The following is a 16863-nucleotide window of genomic DNA, read 5'->3' on the forward strand; positions in this document are numbered from 1 at the left end:
GCAGAGTATTCCATGGTGTATATGTATCACGTTTTCTTTATCCAGTCTATCATTGTTGGGTATTTGGGTTGATTCCATGTCTTTGCTATTGTGAGTAGTGCTGTGATGAACATATGCGTGTGAGTATCTTTGTAATAGGATGATTTCTATTCCTTTGGGTATATACCCAGTAATGGGATTGCTGGGTCAAATGCTATTTCTGCCTCTAGGTCTTTGAAGAATCGCCACACTGTCTTCCACAATTATTGAACTAATTTATACTCCCACCAACAATGTAAGTGTTTCTTTTTCTCTGCAACCTCACAGGCATCTGTTGTTACTTGACTTTTTAATAACAGCTACTCTGATTGGTGTGAGACGGTATCTCATTGTGGTTTTGATTTGAATTTCTCTAATGATCAGTGATGTTTGAGTTTTTTTCATGTTTGTTGGCTGCATGAGTGTCTTTTGAGAAGTGTCTGTTCATGTCCTTTGCCTACTTTTTAATGGAGTTGTCTGTTTTTTTCTTGTAAATTTTTTTTGTTTCTCGTAGACTCTGGATATTAGACCTTTGTCAGGTGGATAGATTGTAAAAATTCTCCCCCATTCTGTAGGTTGTCTGTTCACTCTGATGATAGTCTCTTTTGCTGCGCAGAGGCTCTTTAGTTTAATTAGATCCCATTTTGTCAATTTTTGCTTTTGTTGCAATGCTTTTGGTGTTTTTGTTTTGTTTTGTTTTGTTTTTTTGTGAAACCTTTGCTCGTGCCTGTGTCCTGAATGGCATTGTCTAGATTTTCTTCTAGGATTGTTAATAGTTTTGGGTTTTACATTTGTATTAGTCAGTTTCACACTGCTGATAAAGACATACCTGACACTGGGCAATTTACAAAAGAAAGATATTTAATTGGACTCACAGTGCCACGTGGCTGGGGAAGCCTCACAATCATGGCGGAAGGCAGGGAGGAGCAAGTCACATCTTACGTGGATGGCAGCAGGCAAAGAGAGGGCTTGTGCAGAGAAATTCCCGTCTTTCAAACCATCAAATCTCATGAGACCCATTCACTATCATGAGAACAGCACAGGAAAGACCCGCCCCATGATTTAATCATCTCCTACCAAGTCCCTCTCACAACACTTGGGAATTACGGGAGCTGTAAAATGAGATTTGGTTGGGGATGCAGAGCCAAATCATATCAACATTTAAGTCTTTAATCTATCTTGAGTTAATTTTTGTAAAAGGTGTAAGAAAGGAGCAATTTCAGTTTTCTGCATGTGGCTAGCCAGTTCTCCCAGCACCATTTATTAAATAGGAAATGTTTTCCTCATTGCTTATGTCAGGTTTGTTGAAGATGAGATGGTTGTAGATGTGCAGTCTTATTTCTGAGTTCTCTATTCTGTGTCATTGGTCTATGTGTCTGTTTTTGTAACAGTACCATGCTGTTTTGGTTACTGTAGACTTGTATAATTTGAAGTTGGGGTAGCATGATGCCTCCAGCTTTGTTCTTTTTGCTTAGTATTGTCTTGGCTATATGGGCTCTTTCATCCCTGATTTCTCATTTCTTGTCCTATCCCATTTAAAGTCTTGGGGGTCAGTTGTAGAATTAATGAGTGAATGCCTTCCTGTATTAATAATACGAAATGCTACTTTATGACACACCTAGGTAATGTAATCTTCCATGAACATGAACTATCTGGCCAGTTGTTAGCAATTCTAATAATGATAATCTGATATTTACAATTAAATATTCTAGTATTACCTTTGGTTTGTAAATATCAAAATGGTAGTAACTGACAATTTCAAAGTGTAACTAAAATATGAATAGTAAAATACTCTCCATGCCTTTTTAGAGCTGCTAAGGAGAGGGAGAAATTAGGTGTGCGTTTTGTTTGTTTATTCATTTATTTATAAAAAGGAATATTGAATGCTGTTATCTTAAACTCATGTGGCTGTATTGGTAGGCTGACTTTTTTCTCAAGAAAATATTTTAGAAATTTTTGTGTCATTTAAAATATTTTCTATATTGAGATGGTCTTCTATATTTATTTATTTTTCAGGCAAGTTTATTTGGAAGCATTTCCCGTCTGGAATGTATTTGATTACAACAAAAGGGCAGGCACAATTCTATTTCTGGTAGTAAAGTCCGTTGGTTAATGCGTCCATTTATAATTACTGTCACTTTCTTTTTTTTAGAAAGACTATTAGACCATTTTGAAAACTTACATAGTTTGATATTTATTTCCAGACACTAGATTTTTTAAAAATAAAAATGTATTTGTTAAATATTAAATTTCTGAAGACTCAATAGGTCTATGAAAGCAGATAGTATCTTTATGCCATTGTGTATATCCTTTGCACAACAGATAATACAGGTCTCAGCAATATCGTGGTTGTATCATGTTGATATCTTTGGATCAAACTTGCAAAATTAGCATTATTTAGTATTTCTAGGAGTGGCATTATAGATCTTCCTGCTTTAACAGGTCTATACAAGGATATCAGCACAAAGAACTTAGTCCCAGACAACTGTACATTAGTTAATGGGTTGGCCGAGGCTTGAATGCAGCTGACTTTTTAGAATATTTTAGAGAGAATAAAACTGACACTTATTGAAGGTTTATGATACACCAGTCTGCTAGATGTTTACTGATGTGTTTTGTCAATGAAACTAGCCCACAGTTCAGTATTTCCCCGTCAGTAGATAAGCATGCACTGGCCAAAGAGGTTAAGTAACATGTTCAATATTCATGGTCACTCAGGTAGTAAATGTTAGAAAGCCAAACATAGGTCTTTCCCATTCCCAATCTATGAAATTACTCATTTTTAAAAATGAATTTAACATATGTTGCTTTTTATGTTATTTAAACTTAAAATATGGCCCAAAGGAGATATATATCAAATAATTTAACCACTTTAGAAGTATACCATTTAAGTGCCTTTTGAAGAAAGAGACTGGGGCATAGAATGTCCAGTGTCCAATATCCAGAAATGATGACTGAGCTATATTTGCAGCAGTTATGGACTTTGGTTGATGAATCAATCTTTTTGTTACAAGTTAAGTGTTTTTCCTTTTCTGACCATGTATTTCTCATTAATAAAGCACAGCTATCTTTTTTTCTTTTTAACCTTTCTAGCTTCATTCCAATAGGATAAGTTTTTACTAGTAAGTAGCACCATTTCATAACAAAGGGATGACCGTGTAACTAGTGTATTTTAAAAGTTAGGACCACTAATATTATAATAAGGAAAGCCAAAATCTTGCAGAAAGATCTTTTGTAGGTATGACTCTTTAATGAACTGAAATCACTTACTTACAGTTGTCTAAAATTATTCATAGTTTTTAGAGGTGAAAAAAATACTACTCATAAAATTGCATCTTGTGTACCAGAAAATGTTGGAAGTGTTTTGGTAATATTTAAGAATATTGAAAAAATATAAGTAAATCAAAGAATTTTAAAAATACTTCTATAAAACGATCTAGTTATATATAATCTGAATAATTCAGATTATTGTTTAAAATCATCTTTAATCCATTTCTAAGTTTGGCAACTTTTAATTTTTAAGGATGTTAAGAAGAAAACTTCTAAACTATTGTCCTATTATCATTGTAGTTTGTTTTTATTATTGTTTATGTATTTATTTTACTTTTTTGAGACAGGGTCTCACTCAGTTGCCCAGGCTAGAGTGCAGTGGTGCAGTCACGGGTCAGTGCAGCCTTGACCTCCCCAGGCTCAAGTGATTCACCTCACAAGTAGCTGGGATTACAGGTGTGCACCACAACGACTGGCTAATTTTTTATAGAGACGAGGTTTTGCCATGTTGCCCACACTAGTCTTGAACTCCTAAGCTCAAGCAATTCGCCCGCTTCAGCCTCCCAGAGTGCTGGGATTACATGTGTGAGCCACTGCACCCAGCCTAATTTTTTTTTTTTAAAGTAAGGGACATTTTAATATTCTCCCTCGCACTGCCAAAACAGAAAGACAAAAATCTTGGAATGAAGGAGTTATTACGAGGAAATCTTATCCCCAAACAGTTTTGTTTCCATTAATGTAGTGTTTTTTTTCCTATGATTCTATATTATATCAGCCTTTCTACTCGCATTTTCCCGCCAGCTGATGTTTGGTAACTGCCATGTTAGATAAGACCACCTTAAGAGTGTGAAAGGATTTAAGAATCTTCTGGCTGAACCACTTAATGCAGTTTAGTTCTTTTCTATAACCACTAACATTCAGCCTCTACTTTTAAGATTTTTAAATTACAATTAGCACAGGTATTTGACACTCATCCTTTACAGAATGAGTGTCAAATTTGTATCCCAGTGCCTGGCACAAAGAACTTAGTAAATCCTAACAGTTATTATTTATTAGAGGAAAAGGTTAATTATTATTATTTTTTGAGACGGAGTTTCACTCTTGTTGCCCAGGCTGGAGTGCAATGGCGCGATCTCGGCTCACCACAACCTCCGCCTCCCAGGTTCAAGTGATTCTCCTTCCTCAGCCTCCCAAGTAGCCGGGATTACAGGCATGCGCCACCATGCCCGGCTAATTTTTTGTATTTTTAGTAGAGACAGGGTTTGTCCATATTGGTCAGGCTGGTCTCGAACTCCTGACCTCTGGTGATTCTTCCGCCTCGCCTCGGCCTCCGAAAGTGTTGGGATTACAGGCGTGAGCCACTGTGCCCCACCAGGAAAAGGTTAATTTTTCTTTTTTTTTAGACGGAGTCACTCTGTCACCCAGTCTGGAAGTGCAGTGGTGCGATCTTGGCTCACTGCAAGCTCTCCCTCCCAGGTTCACGCCATTCTCCTGCCTCAGCTTCCCAAATAGCTGGGACTACAGGCACTGCCACCACAACTGGCTAATTTTTTTTGTATTTTTAGTAGACATGGGGTTTCACTGTGTTAGCCAGGATGGTCTCAATCTCCTGACCTTGTGATCCGCCCGCCTTGACCTCCCAAAGTGCTGGGATTACAGGCATGAGCCACCACACCCAGCTGAAAAAGGTTAATTATTAAGAAATTCTTGAACTTAGTAAATCCTAACAGTTATTGTTTATCATAGGAAAGGGCTAATTATTAGGAAACTATTATGGTTAGCTGTAATCTGCCTCTCCATAATTTTAGTTCATGTTTCTAGGTCTCTTAAAGCAACACAAGTGAATATTAATATTCCATTTTTATATAACTGTGTTTGAGATGTTTACAAAGATCCACCCTTTAATCCTCTTCTTCTGTATTAAATATTACCAGCTTTTTGTAGCTTTCCTAAACCAGTTACTGCTTGCTGTTGTTTGCATAGGTCCTGTAATACCCTACAGTGCAGATTACAGTAGAATTTTCTGTCTTCTTTGCTCTGGACATCATAGGTCTGCATGTAACCTGAGATTATATTAAGATTTTGGGGATTGTACATTGGCTCAGAGAGAGCTTTTGGCTTGCTCTGTTTTATAGATGACCCCTTCTACCTCCCACTCACCTATGAATTGTTCCTTAAGCCTGATTCTCCCCATCCTGTTCTTGTACAAGTGACATTTTGATAATATTCATGTAGGTCTTTATATTTATTCCTGTAAAATTTAAATTTACTGGTTTTAGCCTACTCTTTTTGCCTATCAAATTATTTAAAACTCTGGATTTTGTCAGTAAAGAAATTAGGCATATTTTACAATTACTCACCCATCCTGTGTCTGGTTCCCCATCTTAAACAGTGTGGAATTTAACAGGTTAGTTTTGAAGTTTATGTGGAATCACTTATGCATTCATTCTTTGAACAACCACTATGTGTCAAGTACTAGGGATAAAGCACAGTCTGTTGTTGACAATATCAGATAAGTTTTGTGCGGTTCCCCTCATCTAACTTATAATTCCAGTTTGTGGTGCAGTATTTCCTGTTTTTCTTAAATAAAAACAGAGGGATAATTAACAGATCATTGTGCTCATGCAACATATTAATCCCAAGGGAATATATTACAGTCAAATTAGTAATAAAGATAATATTCTTTTACATATGCCGTGTTAATGTGTGAAATATTAGTGGGGGGCCTTGTTCTACAGCCTCGCCCTTAGAAAAAGCATGGAAATAATTCACAACCACTGTTCAAGGACTCCACCTCTGAAACCTTGAGCAGAGATTTGTAAGTGAAGTCTGGCCTTTTTAAAAGATAGATTCTAGGGAATGAAGTAAGCTTTGTTAAATCTGCTGCTAAAGTCTGCCCGTTTTTCAAGTAAGTGCATTTTTAAAAGCCCCACATGGGAATTTCTCATGGACTTACAGGCTTCTTTGTTTTTCTGCATGTCTCCATCTCATGTCATCTTTTAATCTTTCCCTTCTAACATGCTCCATGTGAATGTTTCTTATAGATAGTTGCCACATAATTTTCTGATATTTCTTATAGATAGTTGCCACATAATTTTTCAGTTACAAATCAGATGCCACATAAACAGTTTGCCATCAGAAACTTTTTTTTTTTTTTTAAGATTTCCTTGGAACGTATCTGTGGAGTAAATCATGGTGATCTTTTTGAACTCCCAGTTAGGTTTTTCTGATACTGAACATGAACTCAACAGATTCTTTGTGTTTCTAAAAACTGTATTTAGATTCACTTAGATGTTTAGTTAGCATTTCCTATGTGTCAGCCATTGCATTGGTTTCTTTCACATTTTATTTCATAATTAAATTATTTTTAATAATGAACCAGAAGTGCCATTTCACTTTATGAAAGTAGAAAAATGAAATTTTAGCCCAGATTTCCTCTGTGACTGCTTTGGGTGGGGTGTGTCAAGGACTTGTGTGAGGTATACCCAAAGATGAAATAGATGATGTGAAAATGTAAGATTGAGTTAAAATATAAAGTTTATCAGATAATCAACTTTTCTTTTAAAAGAAATTGACTATTAGTGGGGGATGTATTGGCTTTAGGAAAAGAGAAGTAAAACTTCTGACCGTATCTACCATCTTTTATTTTGCATTGGCTTAGTGCTTAATTAGTTTGATGTACTCATATAGAAAATGGCATTTTAAAATGACATTTTTGGGGGGAACAATGAAACACTAAAAATCCAGTTTGTAAAATTTCTTGTTTTCTCGTATCAAAGAGTGACTTCTTTCTGCTATACCCACAAGTTTTACCCAGCCTCTATAGTTTTTTTCTCTGTGGTAGTGGGGAGAGGGAATATTTAACTATTAAGTGAAGTAAGTGGTATTAAGAAACTTAGAATTCTATTTTGCATTCTTCTATACTACTAACTCTATAATCTTATACACTTTATTTTTCTATGAAAGATAAGTACATTATTCTCTTGATTCCCTTGCGTTTTGATGAAGTTTAATTAAATGTTTGTAAAGCACATTGAGATCTATGGTTAAACACTGTATATGTTCTAAGTATGATTAATCATTACTGAGAACAGACCATTTTTCTCAATTTCATAGTAATTAGAAAGTGAATACTTTAGGTGGAAAAAAAAAGAATATAATGATATTAAATATAGCCTGGAAAGCCTTTGCATTAAGTAGTTTCCTGAACTATATAATCTCCATTTTTTTGGAGTGTTGTTACTGATAATTTGGAAGTCATTGGATGTTATTGACAGGGTAGAAAGTTCTTACATGGTTCTTTTTCGTAACCAGATCTAGTTAATGCTACTTGGTAATGGTTAAGGAATGGGGTAAATATAACCCAAATTAGAGTGAACTTCAAGGTAAGTGTGATTTTTTCTTATTTGTATAAAATCTATAATATGGGTTTCTCCTAAATCCTTTGTTTATATTTCTTTAGCAGTGTTTGGCGTATTATAACCTGCCATAATTGTGTTTCAACATACAAGATAGTGTGGATAATGAAATTTCTGTATTACAATTATGAGTTTTAAGATGTGTAGGTTGTAGGCATGGAGCCAGGCTGAGAGAGAGATCATGCCAAGTCTTAGCACAGAAAAGCATCAGTGCCTAAGGATGTGTGATTTTACTTCATCTATAAGGTTTCCTGGTTAGGTTAGTTTCCTTCTTGAGATAAGTCACAGATTTTCCAGAGAGAGGCAAGCAATTGGAAACCTACATATATAAAGTCAGATACCATCAGCATGGGGGTAATTTGACTTAACCTTGAGAGGAGTGTTTTGGCACATGGATATGTGTTTTGTGGGACACGGGCCAGATGGAAGGTGTAGAACTTGATTGTTTAATCCCTGAGTTGCCATTTACTTTTTTTAAATTGTGATAAAATATAAGTAACATTAAAATTTACAATTTTACGCATTATTAAGTGTAAAAGGCCAGTGGGATTAAATACATTCCCATTGTTTTTGCAACCATTACCGCCATCCATTTCCAGAACTTTTTTGATCTTCCCAAGTTAAAACTCTGTGCCATCAAACAATAACTCCCCAATCCCTCCTTCCCCCAGCACCTGTCACCCTCCATTCTACTTTGTGCCTACGTGAATTTGACTATTTGACTACTCTGGTATCTAGAGTAGAGCATTATATATTATTTGTCCTTTTGTGACTGGCTTATTTCTAGCTTGATGTTTTCAAGTTTTATCCATGGTGTAGCATGTAATAGAAATTCATTCCTTTTTAAGGCTGAATAATGCATATACCACACTTGTATGAATAGCATTCATACATTTTTATCTGTCGATGAACCCTTGGGTTGCTTCTACCGTTTGGCAACAGTTTACTTTTAAATCGTTAGTTATATCTATTACAGAAATATATTTGGAATTTTGACAGAAACTAGTCTAGAGGATTAAATGGGGTCTTTCCAGTGCCCTTTCCCAGTCAGTGGAAGGTTCACTCACTCAACAAGAATGTGAGTGCCTACAGTGCTTGGTGCGGTGAACACAGGAGTACACACAGACAGACATGGCACCAGCCATCATGGAGATGAGAGTGTAGTGGAGGAAGCAGACACTAACTGCTTAAATACTCTTGGGACTACATGCAAAATTACAACGGTAGTAAAAGTGCTTCAGTGAAGGGATAAACACTAACATGAGATTTCTGAGGGTATTTCACCAGTTTGTTTTTTGGAGTGGAGGTGGCATCAGTCAGGAAAGGAAGGAAGAAGGAAAGTTTCAGGCAGAGGAAATAACATGTGCAAAGGCCCTTTTGTCTATGAAGGAGGCAAGAGCAGCCCCTGCAACTTGGGAGTGCAGAGAGTGACCATGAGCATGGTGTAAGTCTGGAAAATGTATAAATCTTGCAGATCATGATAAGAGTTTTGGTCTTTATGCCAGGAGCAGTGGGAAGCCATGGAAGTGTTTTGTTTTCATTTGTAAAAGGAGCTTAGTGGATGAGGGCAAAATGATCAGGCTTTAGTTTTTATAAGATATCAGGGGGTGGTATGGTAAATAGGTTGGGTGGATGGAGTTAGAATCCAGACAGTTCCTTAAGGAGACTTTTGCAGTTCTCAAGGCAAAAAATAATGATTGGAGTGGGATGATAACAGCAAAGACAAAGAGAAATCTAAATTTGAGAAAAATTAGAGAATGTAATAAACAGATGTTGTGATGGATTGATCATGGACAGAGATGTTAAGGAAACTCTTAGATGTAGAAATGGCATAACAGGATCACTATGGTTCATCATGTAAGTATTCCATGGGATGAGGAATGGCGAAAACCAAAACAGATTCTTGAGAGATTTGGTTGGGAAGTGGAGGAAGAGGAAAATACTGGGTCTGGAGAATGTTTCTGTTTTTGTTTTGTTTTTGAGATAGGAGAGACCTGCACATTTAAAAGCTGATGGGGAGGATTCTGGTTGTGGGGCAGAGGTTAAGCATATGTGGCAAAAGAAGGATAATGGGTAATGTAAGAAAAGGGGTTGGGGGGATGGGGAGAAGGACCCAAAAGAGTGATGTGGTGGGAATGGTTGCCTTTAGATATGAGGAGAAAGAAGGAAAGAGAATAGGGTGGGTACAGTCTTTGGCAGTAGTCAAGAAACACAAGTCAGCAAGCACTGACAGTTCCAAAGTCAATTATTAAAAATGCTACATTTTCTGTGTCTATTTTCTATTACATGTGCCATTGATAGATAAACCTGATTGTGAAAAGCTGACAGTGTTTCAGAATTAAAATGTCCTTATTCTTTGTCAAGTATAATGCAGTCTTTCAAATACCTACATATGTACATGAAATTAAGAGTTTATAATAGAATAATGTATCCACATTTTATTTCAACTCTCTACCTCTGAAGTTTGGTTTGGTTTTTTAAAAAAAAACTGGGTAGGTTAATTTTTTATATTATTTGCAAGGCAATATGTGCATCTGTGTGTATGTGTGTGTGTGTGTGTATGGGTGTTTGTGAAAATCACATCGTCTAAATGTATACAAAGCTTGTCAAGTATGCATTTTATAAATTTTTGATAGATACTTGTTTACTATAGCACAGCAATATTTGAGGATGGGATAGAGGTCACATTGATTCCTTTATCTTCACCTTGGTGAAAAAAATCATATTTTAGTTCAAAGCTGTTCAAGTAAGTCCTTGCTCCGTTTTCCCACCCTGTCTTCAGTGATATTATTTGGAGTCAGCAATCAATGGATTCCATCCCTCTGAGACTTGCTTAACCTACAGCTGCTGATAGAATACAGGCAAGAGCTTGTTACTTTATCTGAATTGTCCATTGCTACCTTAATGAGTGAAATGGTTAAGTAGAGGAGGGGGCGAGTCTTAAGGAATGTGTGTACCATTTGAGCTGAATATTTCAGTGTGTATAGGGAGAGGGAGGGTGAGAGAGAAATCCACTTACATCACTAGAACTGCATTGAGTGTGAGCCTTGCAGGTTAAGAGACAGACTACAGTGTCTTGCTTTCTGCAGGAAGCAGCAATGCCGTTTGTTTCCTAAGAGGAATTTTTTATTTAGAAAAGGAAGCTTTCTATCCAGGAAATGGCTTTCCTTGTGCGTTGCTATGCCAACTGCCTGCAGCCATGGTCCTCCAAAGTAAGCACAATAATGTAATTATATTGGTGTATTGCATTCAGACTCATGATTTTTGAGATTGTGTGTGTGCATGTGCTGTGTTTCTGTTAGTGGCTCTCTTGCTAGCAGGCATGCTTGTGTTGAGTGTGAGGGACAGACATCATTAAATTAAATGTCCATCAGTGTCATGCTGCTAAGATTAATTGTGCAAACTTGGTTAGTGGAGTGGGACAGAGATCACTGGTCACCACTCTGTCAGCATCATTAGCAGCTAGGGAGGAGTTCCCGATTCACACGCTCTGCCCTGATTTTTTTCTTTCTTTCATTTTCTTTTTTTCTCTTGGTTGGAGGGTTCTGTATGTGTGATTGCAGATGAAACAAGGGTATTAACAATGCTTGGCTGAATGCTAGAGCCTGGTTCTTATACCACCCTGACTAATATAATTCTGTGTTAAGCCTTTTTGAGGGGAGTCTGTGTGCAGTCAGCCATTTTAGCTTTTTTCTTTTTTCTTTTTTTCCTCTCCTTTTCTTTTGCCTCTTGTTCTTCAATCTCAGAAATGATCTTGTTCTCTTGGAAGACTGAGAGCTGTGTGAGGTTTTCTCAGTCTTGTCATAGCCTAGGATGGTTAGAGTTTCAATGTTATAAAAATGGAGACGAACACTGTTGTTCGGATTCCTTTTCTGGTCTACAAGTGTGAAGGGTTTTTAAGCTTACCAGTAGTGACACTTTAAGCTGCAGCTTGGTTTTCCCTCCTCCCTCTTTTTTTTTTCCTTTTTCTTTTAATTTAATGCTGTAGAGGGTGACTTGCCATCGTGAGAGATTGGTACATGATGTGTAAATTCAGTTCAGCATATGTTTCTTCATTATGAAACCACTAGCAATCCCAGCTAACCATGGAGTTATGGGCCAGCAGGAGAAACACTCAGTAAGTATCGCAAATGCTGCTTGTGCTTTGATAGCACGTCATAGAGAACTGCTTTAAAATGGGAATTGTTGCTCTTTCTCTTCAGGGAAAACAGTTTTTGTAGAAGGTATAATAGTCTGCTTGGAGGAGGGGAGGGTGCATTAAAGCTGGCTTGTTCTTCCAATGTTGTAATTTTTAAAAATTTGAGGCAAGACCAGCAATTTATTTAAAGCAAAATCACTAATACTGAGAAATATTGGGCAGCTAATTTTTATATTCAGAAACTAAAGCTTGACAGTTCAGCTTCGACTTAGTACTTGAATAGTTTTCAAAAAAATGTTTTTGTAGTTGAATTTAATGAGAAATCATCAGAAAGGTTATTGAGAACGGGAATCTATGTGAGGAATTCGCATGTAGGTTTGAGTGTAGGAGGGAGAGCTTTGGTTATTGATTTGGTAATAAAGCGATCAGTGGGACTCATCTGATTTCTTAACATGTATTCATCACTTATGAAAACACAGATTTTTTTTAATGCCACAAAAAATTATTGCTTCTTTATAATTGATCCCATGAGTCAGCTATGTGTTTGTCATGCTGAAATCCCATGGGCAGCTACTGAGAAAGACTTTTCTATGCCTAACACCGAGTCAGAGCCTCCTGTTTCAGGAATGTGAGTTCTCATGGTGCTACTTTTATATCACCATGTTGGGAGTTTTCTGGCATCACACAAATTCACATGATTGATACATACATAAATATATTCAATCGTGAAAATGCAAACGCATAAATTTAGGCAGCCTGTATAGTAGTCTAAGTATTTTTGAAATGCCTACTTCTACATCCTAGCATCTAGCAGGTTATTAAAGTATAGGAATTGTCTTTCATGTATTCTAAAGAAGATAAGATGGTAAACTTTAAAAGTGGAAATAAGTCGCTGAGGCTTTGTAAGATTATAGATAGAAGGCCATGAATGTAGAATATTTAGATGCTGAGGTTCATGAGTATAATTTGGTTTTGTTCATTGTTAGGAACAAAATTACCAACTAAGTCCAAGAGATGTTCTTAGACGAAGTGATTCTTTGCGCACTGTCTCACCTCAGGAATGAGCCTTGCGAGCTGCGCTTAAGGCAGCGGCTGTGTTGGAAGCATGTTATGACGCTGCGCCGAGAGCCCAGCCCCTTACCATGAGGTCCTCGTGGTACTTCACTAATTAACTCTCTTTGGATCAGATCCAGAAAAAGACCAGCCCTAAACTTAATTTCACTAGTAGGAAAGGTTGTTGTAAAGAAGTTCCATTGTAGTTTGATTTTCTTAACGGGGCCTTTGAAATTAAACTCTTCTGTAGTCACGATTTTCCAGGTAAAAGTAAGAGTGTTAGTTAAGCTATGCTTGAGGAACCTTAGAAACAAAAGTTAAACCCCAGGCTTTTTACTTACCTTTTTCATATGTCTTTTCTTAAAGTGTGTGTATGTTTGTGTGTGGGGGTGTTTAAATGAATAATAATATAAATTTAATGAACAAAGAAAATTGATGGCTGGGTGTGGTGGCTCACGCCTATAATCCGAGCACTTTGAGAGGCAGAGGTGGGAGGATTGCTTAAGGCCAGAAGTTTGCTACTATGGGCAACATAGTGAAATCCATCTCTATTTAAAAAAAGAAAAGAAAATTGTTAAAACAGTTCACTGCCAGGAGGAGGAAAACAGATTACTACATTTATGTAAAGGCCAGTTGGGACAGGTATTACCCAGTAGTGCCTAAACTAGAGTCCCTGATCTTATTCTGTAAGCCTGTTTGTTTCCTGACAATTGCCTATATTTTGCTACAATTTAGAGTGATATTAGACTAAAGTAACACTAGTGATAAAATAACTTTGGATCAAGCAATTTATAGAAATATGTGAGTGGTATTGCCCATGATACTTTGGTTAGAACTTGAAATACTAGAATTTGCCATCTCAAGATGTCACATGCAGTAGAGTTGGCAGCTTACAATATCAAGGTCTGGCTGTATAATTGTTGACTAGTCCTTTGGTTCTATTGAGTTTGCTGTGTAATAATCAGACCTTTAAAATTTTAATTGTGTGTGAGGAGTTGAATAAGAAAATAATTACTCAGGCTCTCAATAAGTGACTCAATATAGTTGTTGGGTAAAAATGAGTGAGAAGGCCCCTCTTTCATCCTGTGAGGCTTTATAGTGTCAGAGCTAATTTCAAATGAATAGAATTTATTAAATTCACAAATACTTCTGTTTTGCTTATTCAAAAAGTTTGTGGGCTTTTAAGTGGCTTTGCTTCTTTGACTGCAGCAGGTAGTGCAGTACTAGAAAACAAAAACCATTAAATTTGGGGTGGGGGCATTTTTTTAGCTACGATTAGGCACAAATAGGAAGCTCAGTTATTCTACTTTATCAGAACCTTTCAGATCTCATGGGCTTTTATTCTTTATTTGTTGTCTGTCTCATTCAGTGCATACCTCAGTTGCTGGCACATAATAGACGTACGATAAATACCACTGAATTTCTCTTTAAATTTTTGGATTAATAAAGTCTCAACCTTTTTAACTAGTAAATTTTACATATTTTATTACACCTCCCCCCATTTCCATTTTATGTGGTTGATTGATAATACTAAGATGAATACCCATGTGTCACCAGAAATGCACCCAGCACTGGGCTGTGTTTTTATAGTCATGTGGTGCTTTTCAGTTAGTCTTCGGAGGAATCTCATGGTTTTGTGAATATAAAAATGTAAAAATATTGTGATTTCTTTTTAAAATAAGAGGAGGTTGCTAACATTTCAGAAATATATTATGAGACTGCATTTTTCAAAAGACTCCTGTAGACCATTAGTTGAATAGACTGTTAATAGATGGTAGATGAAAAAAATTTTATAGGCTCATTAAGTTAGGGAAATTGTTAGCATTAAAAGTCTCTTTACTCAATTTACCAACTGTTGTGTTTTTTTAAAGTGGAGCTCTTCTCTCCCCATCTTGCCCAGCTCAGATGCCTTTGAAAATTTCCCAATATAGGATGGATTTGAAACTTTGTAAATTAAAAAAAAGTTTTAAAATAAATTAATTTGATGCTATCAAACTGATAACATGTTTTTAAATTTTACATTTTTGTAGAAATTGATTTATGTAGTGTGCTATACTTAAATCACAGCCCAAGTCATGATTAAATAATAATAAAAATGGTAGTACACGTAAGACAGTGCCCTACTTAAATATAGGGAATAAATTGCAGTAGCTGTAATTTATTGAGTAATGTATTGCATAGCAGACACTATATTACATATTATCTCACTTAATTCTTAAGAAACAGTATTACCTTTTTACATATGAGAAAACTGAGATTAAAAAGAATTTTTTTCAGGGACATATTACTAGTAAGTGGTAGAGCCATCATTGGTACCCCAGTTTGTCTGATTTTATAGCCATTGCCTTAACCACAGACTTGTACTACCTACCCCTATGTGACCAAATTTAGTCTACTTCAAGTGTGTAGACTGCATAATTATCAGAGTTAGTATTAACTAGTGGAATACACAACTTGAAAAAGTGCTTTTTTCCTGCAGCTGTCTTTTTCCTGGCATATATGACATTCCAAGCAGCAAGAATATCATGATCAAAATCATTTTATAAAACTTTCATTGCTTGGCTGAGTCAGTAATGCATCTATCCATTTTGAAATCATGTTGAGACTTGAGTTGAGATGGTCAGGAATAGTTGCCATTTAGCCCATTTCGTTTCTTCCTTCTGCTTTTCTGTGTTTGGCCTTACCATGTACATTTCCTTTTTGCTGCTTAACTCTTTAAACATACGCTCCATGTCTCAACTTCCTCTGCCTATTCCCTTTGTAACCTCTGAGTGCCTGACTGTGGCCATTTGTGTTCTACCAGAAGTCCTGAACCTTGCCATTTTGTCTCGCCTGTTTCTGCTCCAGTGAACCCTGCATATACAGTGCAGCCTGACTTCAATTCATGATCACCTCCCTTAAGTCCATACAGGCCACGATTCATTTGTTAGCCATAAGTATCATTTTCATCATACATAAGCTCCTTAACCAAGAAGGATATAATGTAACTTAACCATATTTTCTAAATTGCTATTGGTCACTTAAGGCCCTCTATAATCTACATTCTTTCCCTTATAAACATATAAGATTGTGCTCTTTTATTTTAGGACAAGCTGGCTTGATTATAAACACTTCAGGCTCATTTTCTTTTCTCATTTCTCAGCTTGCTGTGTTCTTGGCTTGACTTTGACTTGGTCCTTATCTCTTCATATTTATCTTAATGAATCAGGATCACTTAATATGCAGTGCTTAATTTTATTAATTCTTCTAATTGGTGCTTATAAATTTGTTTGGTCTTTGCAGTTAGATGACAGATTACATCTGGAATGAATTCTATGTGTTCAAAGGGTATGGTTGGAATTTAAAACTGTTTATTAGCTGTTAAGAGTACAGTATAGAGAAGGACTTTCTAGGCTGGAAGAATAACATGTGAGGGCCCAAGGCAGGAAAATATAGAAGAATATGAGGGTTTGAGGAAAAACAATGAAATCATCACTGTTAGAGTAGATTGTGTTAGAGAGAAGTAGGTCAGTACAGGTGATGGAGTGGAGGATGTTAGAATACCAGATAAATTAATGACTATTTTGAAGATGCAGCAAAGGAGTGTAACCTCTTTCTTCACCTCTCCTTCCTATCTTTCAACTGGAACAGATTTAAGAAAACTCAATTAACAAAAAATGTGTTATATTACCATGACAGTTTGACCTTGTCTGTAAACATTGGGTAGAGTGTCTCTTTAGTATATTTTGATTGATGGATTTTCCTTAGCAATGTAGAAAAAAAGCACCAGGACTAATTATAGAGGCTAGGTTATGCCTCTTTTGGGTAAGACTCCACCTCTTCATTATCTGATCTTTCTTTTGTCTATTATAACAGATATATTTCCTGAGATGAAATAAACTTATCTCTTGGCATGATTTTCCACTGTGCTTGCTAGCAGAGGGGACTGAGAGCAAGCATATCCTGTTGTTTTATTCAAGGACAAGG

General features: G+C 36.3%; 1 protein-coding gene across 17 annotated transcripts in view; it reads left to right on the top strand.

Annotated features, from left to right (window-relative positions):
• RAPGEF2 (Rap guanine nucleotide exchange factor 2) overlaps positions 1-16863 on the top strand; it is a 257971-nt gene that overhangs the window by 154772 nt on the left and 86336 nt on the right. For 3 of the 17 annotated variants that reach the window (XM_009448488.5, XM_024356352.3, XM_001147382.6), the window contains exon 1: positions 11416-11823. The exons of 12 other annotated variants lie outside the window; for them this stretch is intronic. In XM_009448488.5, coding sequence (XP_009446763.1) covers positions 11764-11823 — 60 coding nt within the window. In that variant the 5' untranslated portion in view covers positions 11416-11763. Of the gene's footprint in view, positions 1-10796; positions 10919-11415; positions 11824-16863 lie in introns of those variants that run through there. 2 more of the 17 variants (XM_054683464.2, XM_054683465.2) reach the window with 2 other exon arrangements.

Source organism: Pan troglodytes, chromosome 3 (assembly GCF_028858775.2).
Source record: "Pan troglodytes isolate AG18354 chromosome 3, NHGRI_mPanTro3-v2.0_pri, whole genome shotgun sequence".
Lineage (NCBI taxonomy): Eukaryota > Metazoa > Chordata > Mammalia > Primates > Hominidae > Pan > Pan troglodytes.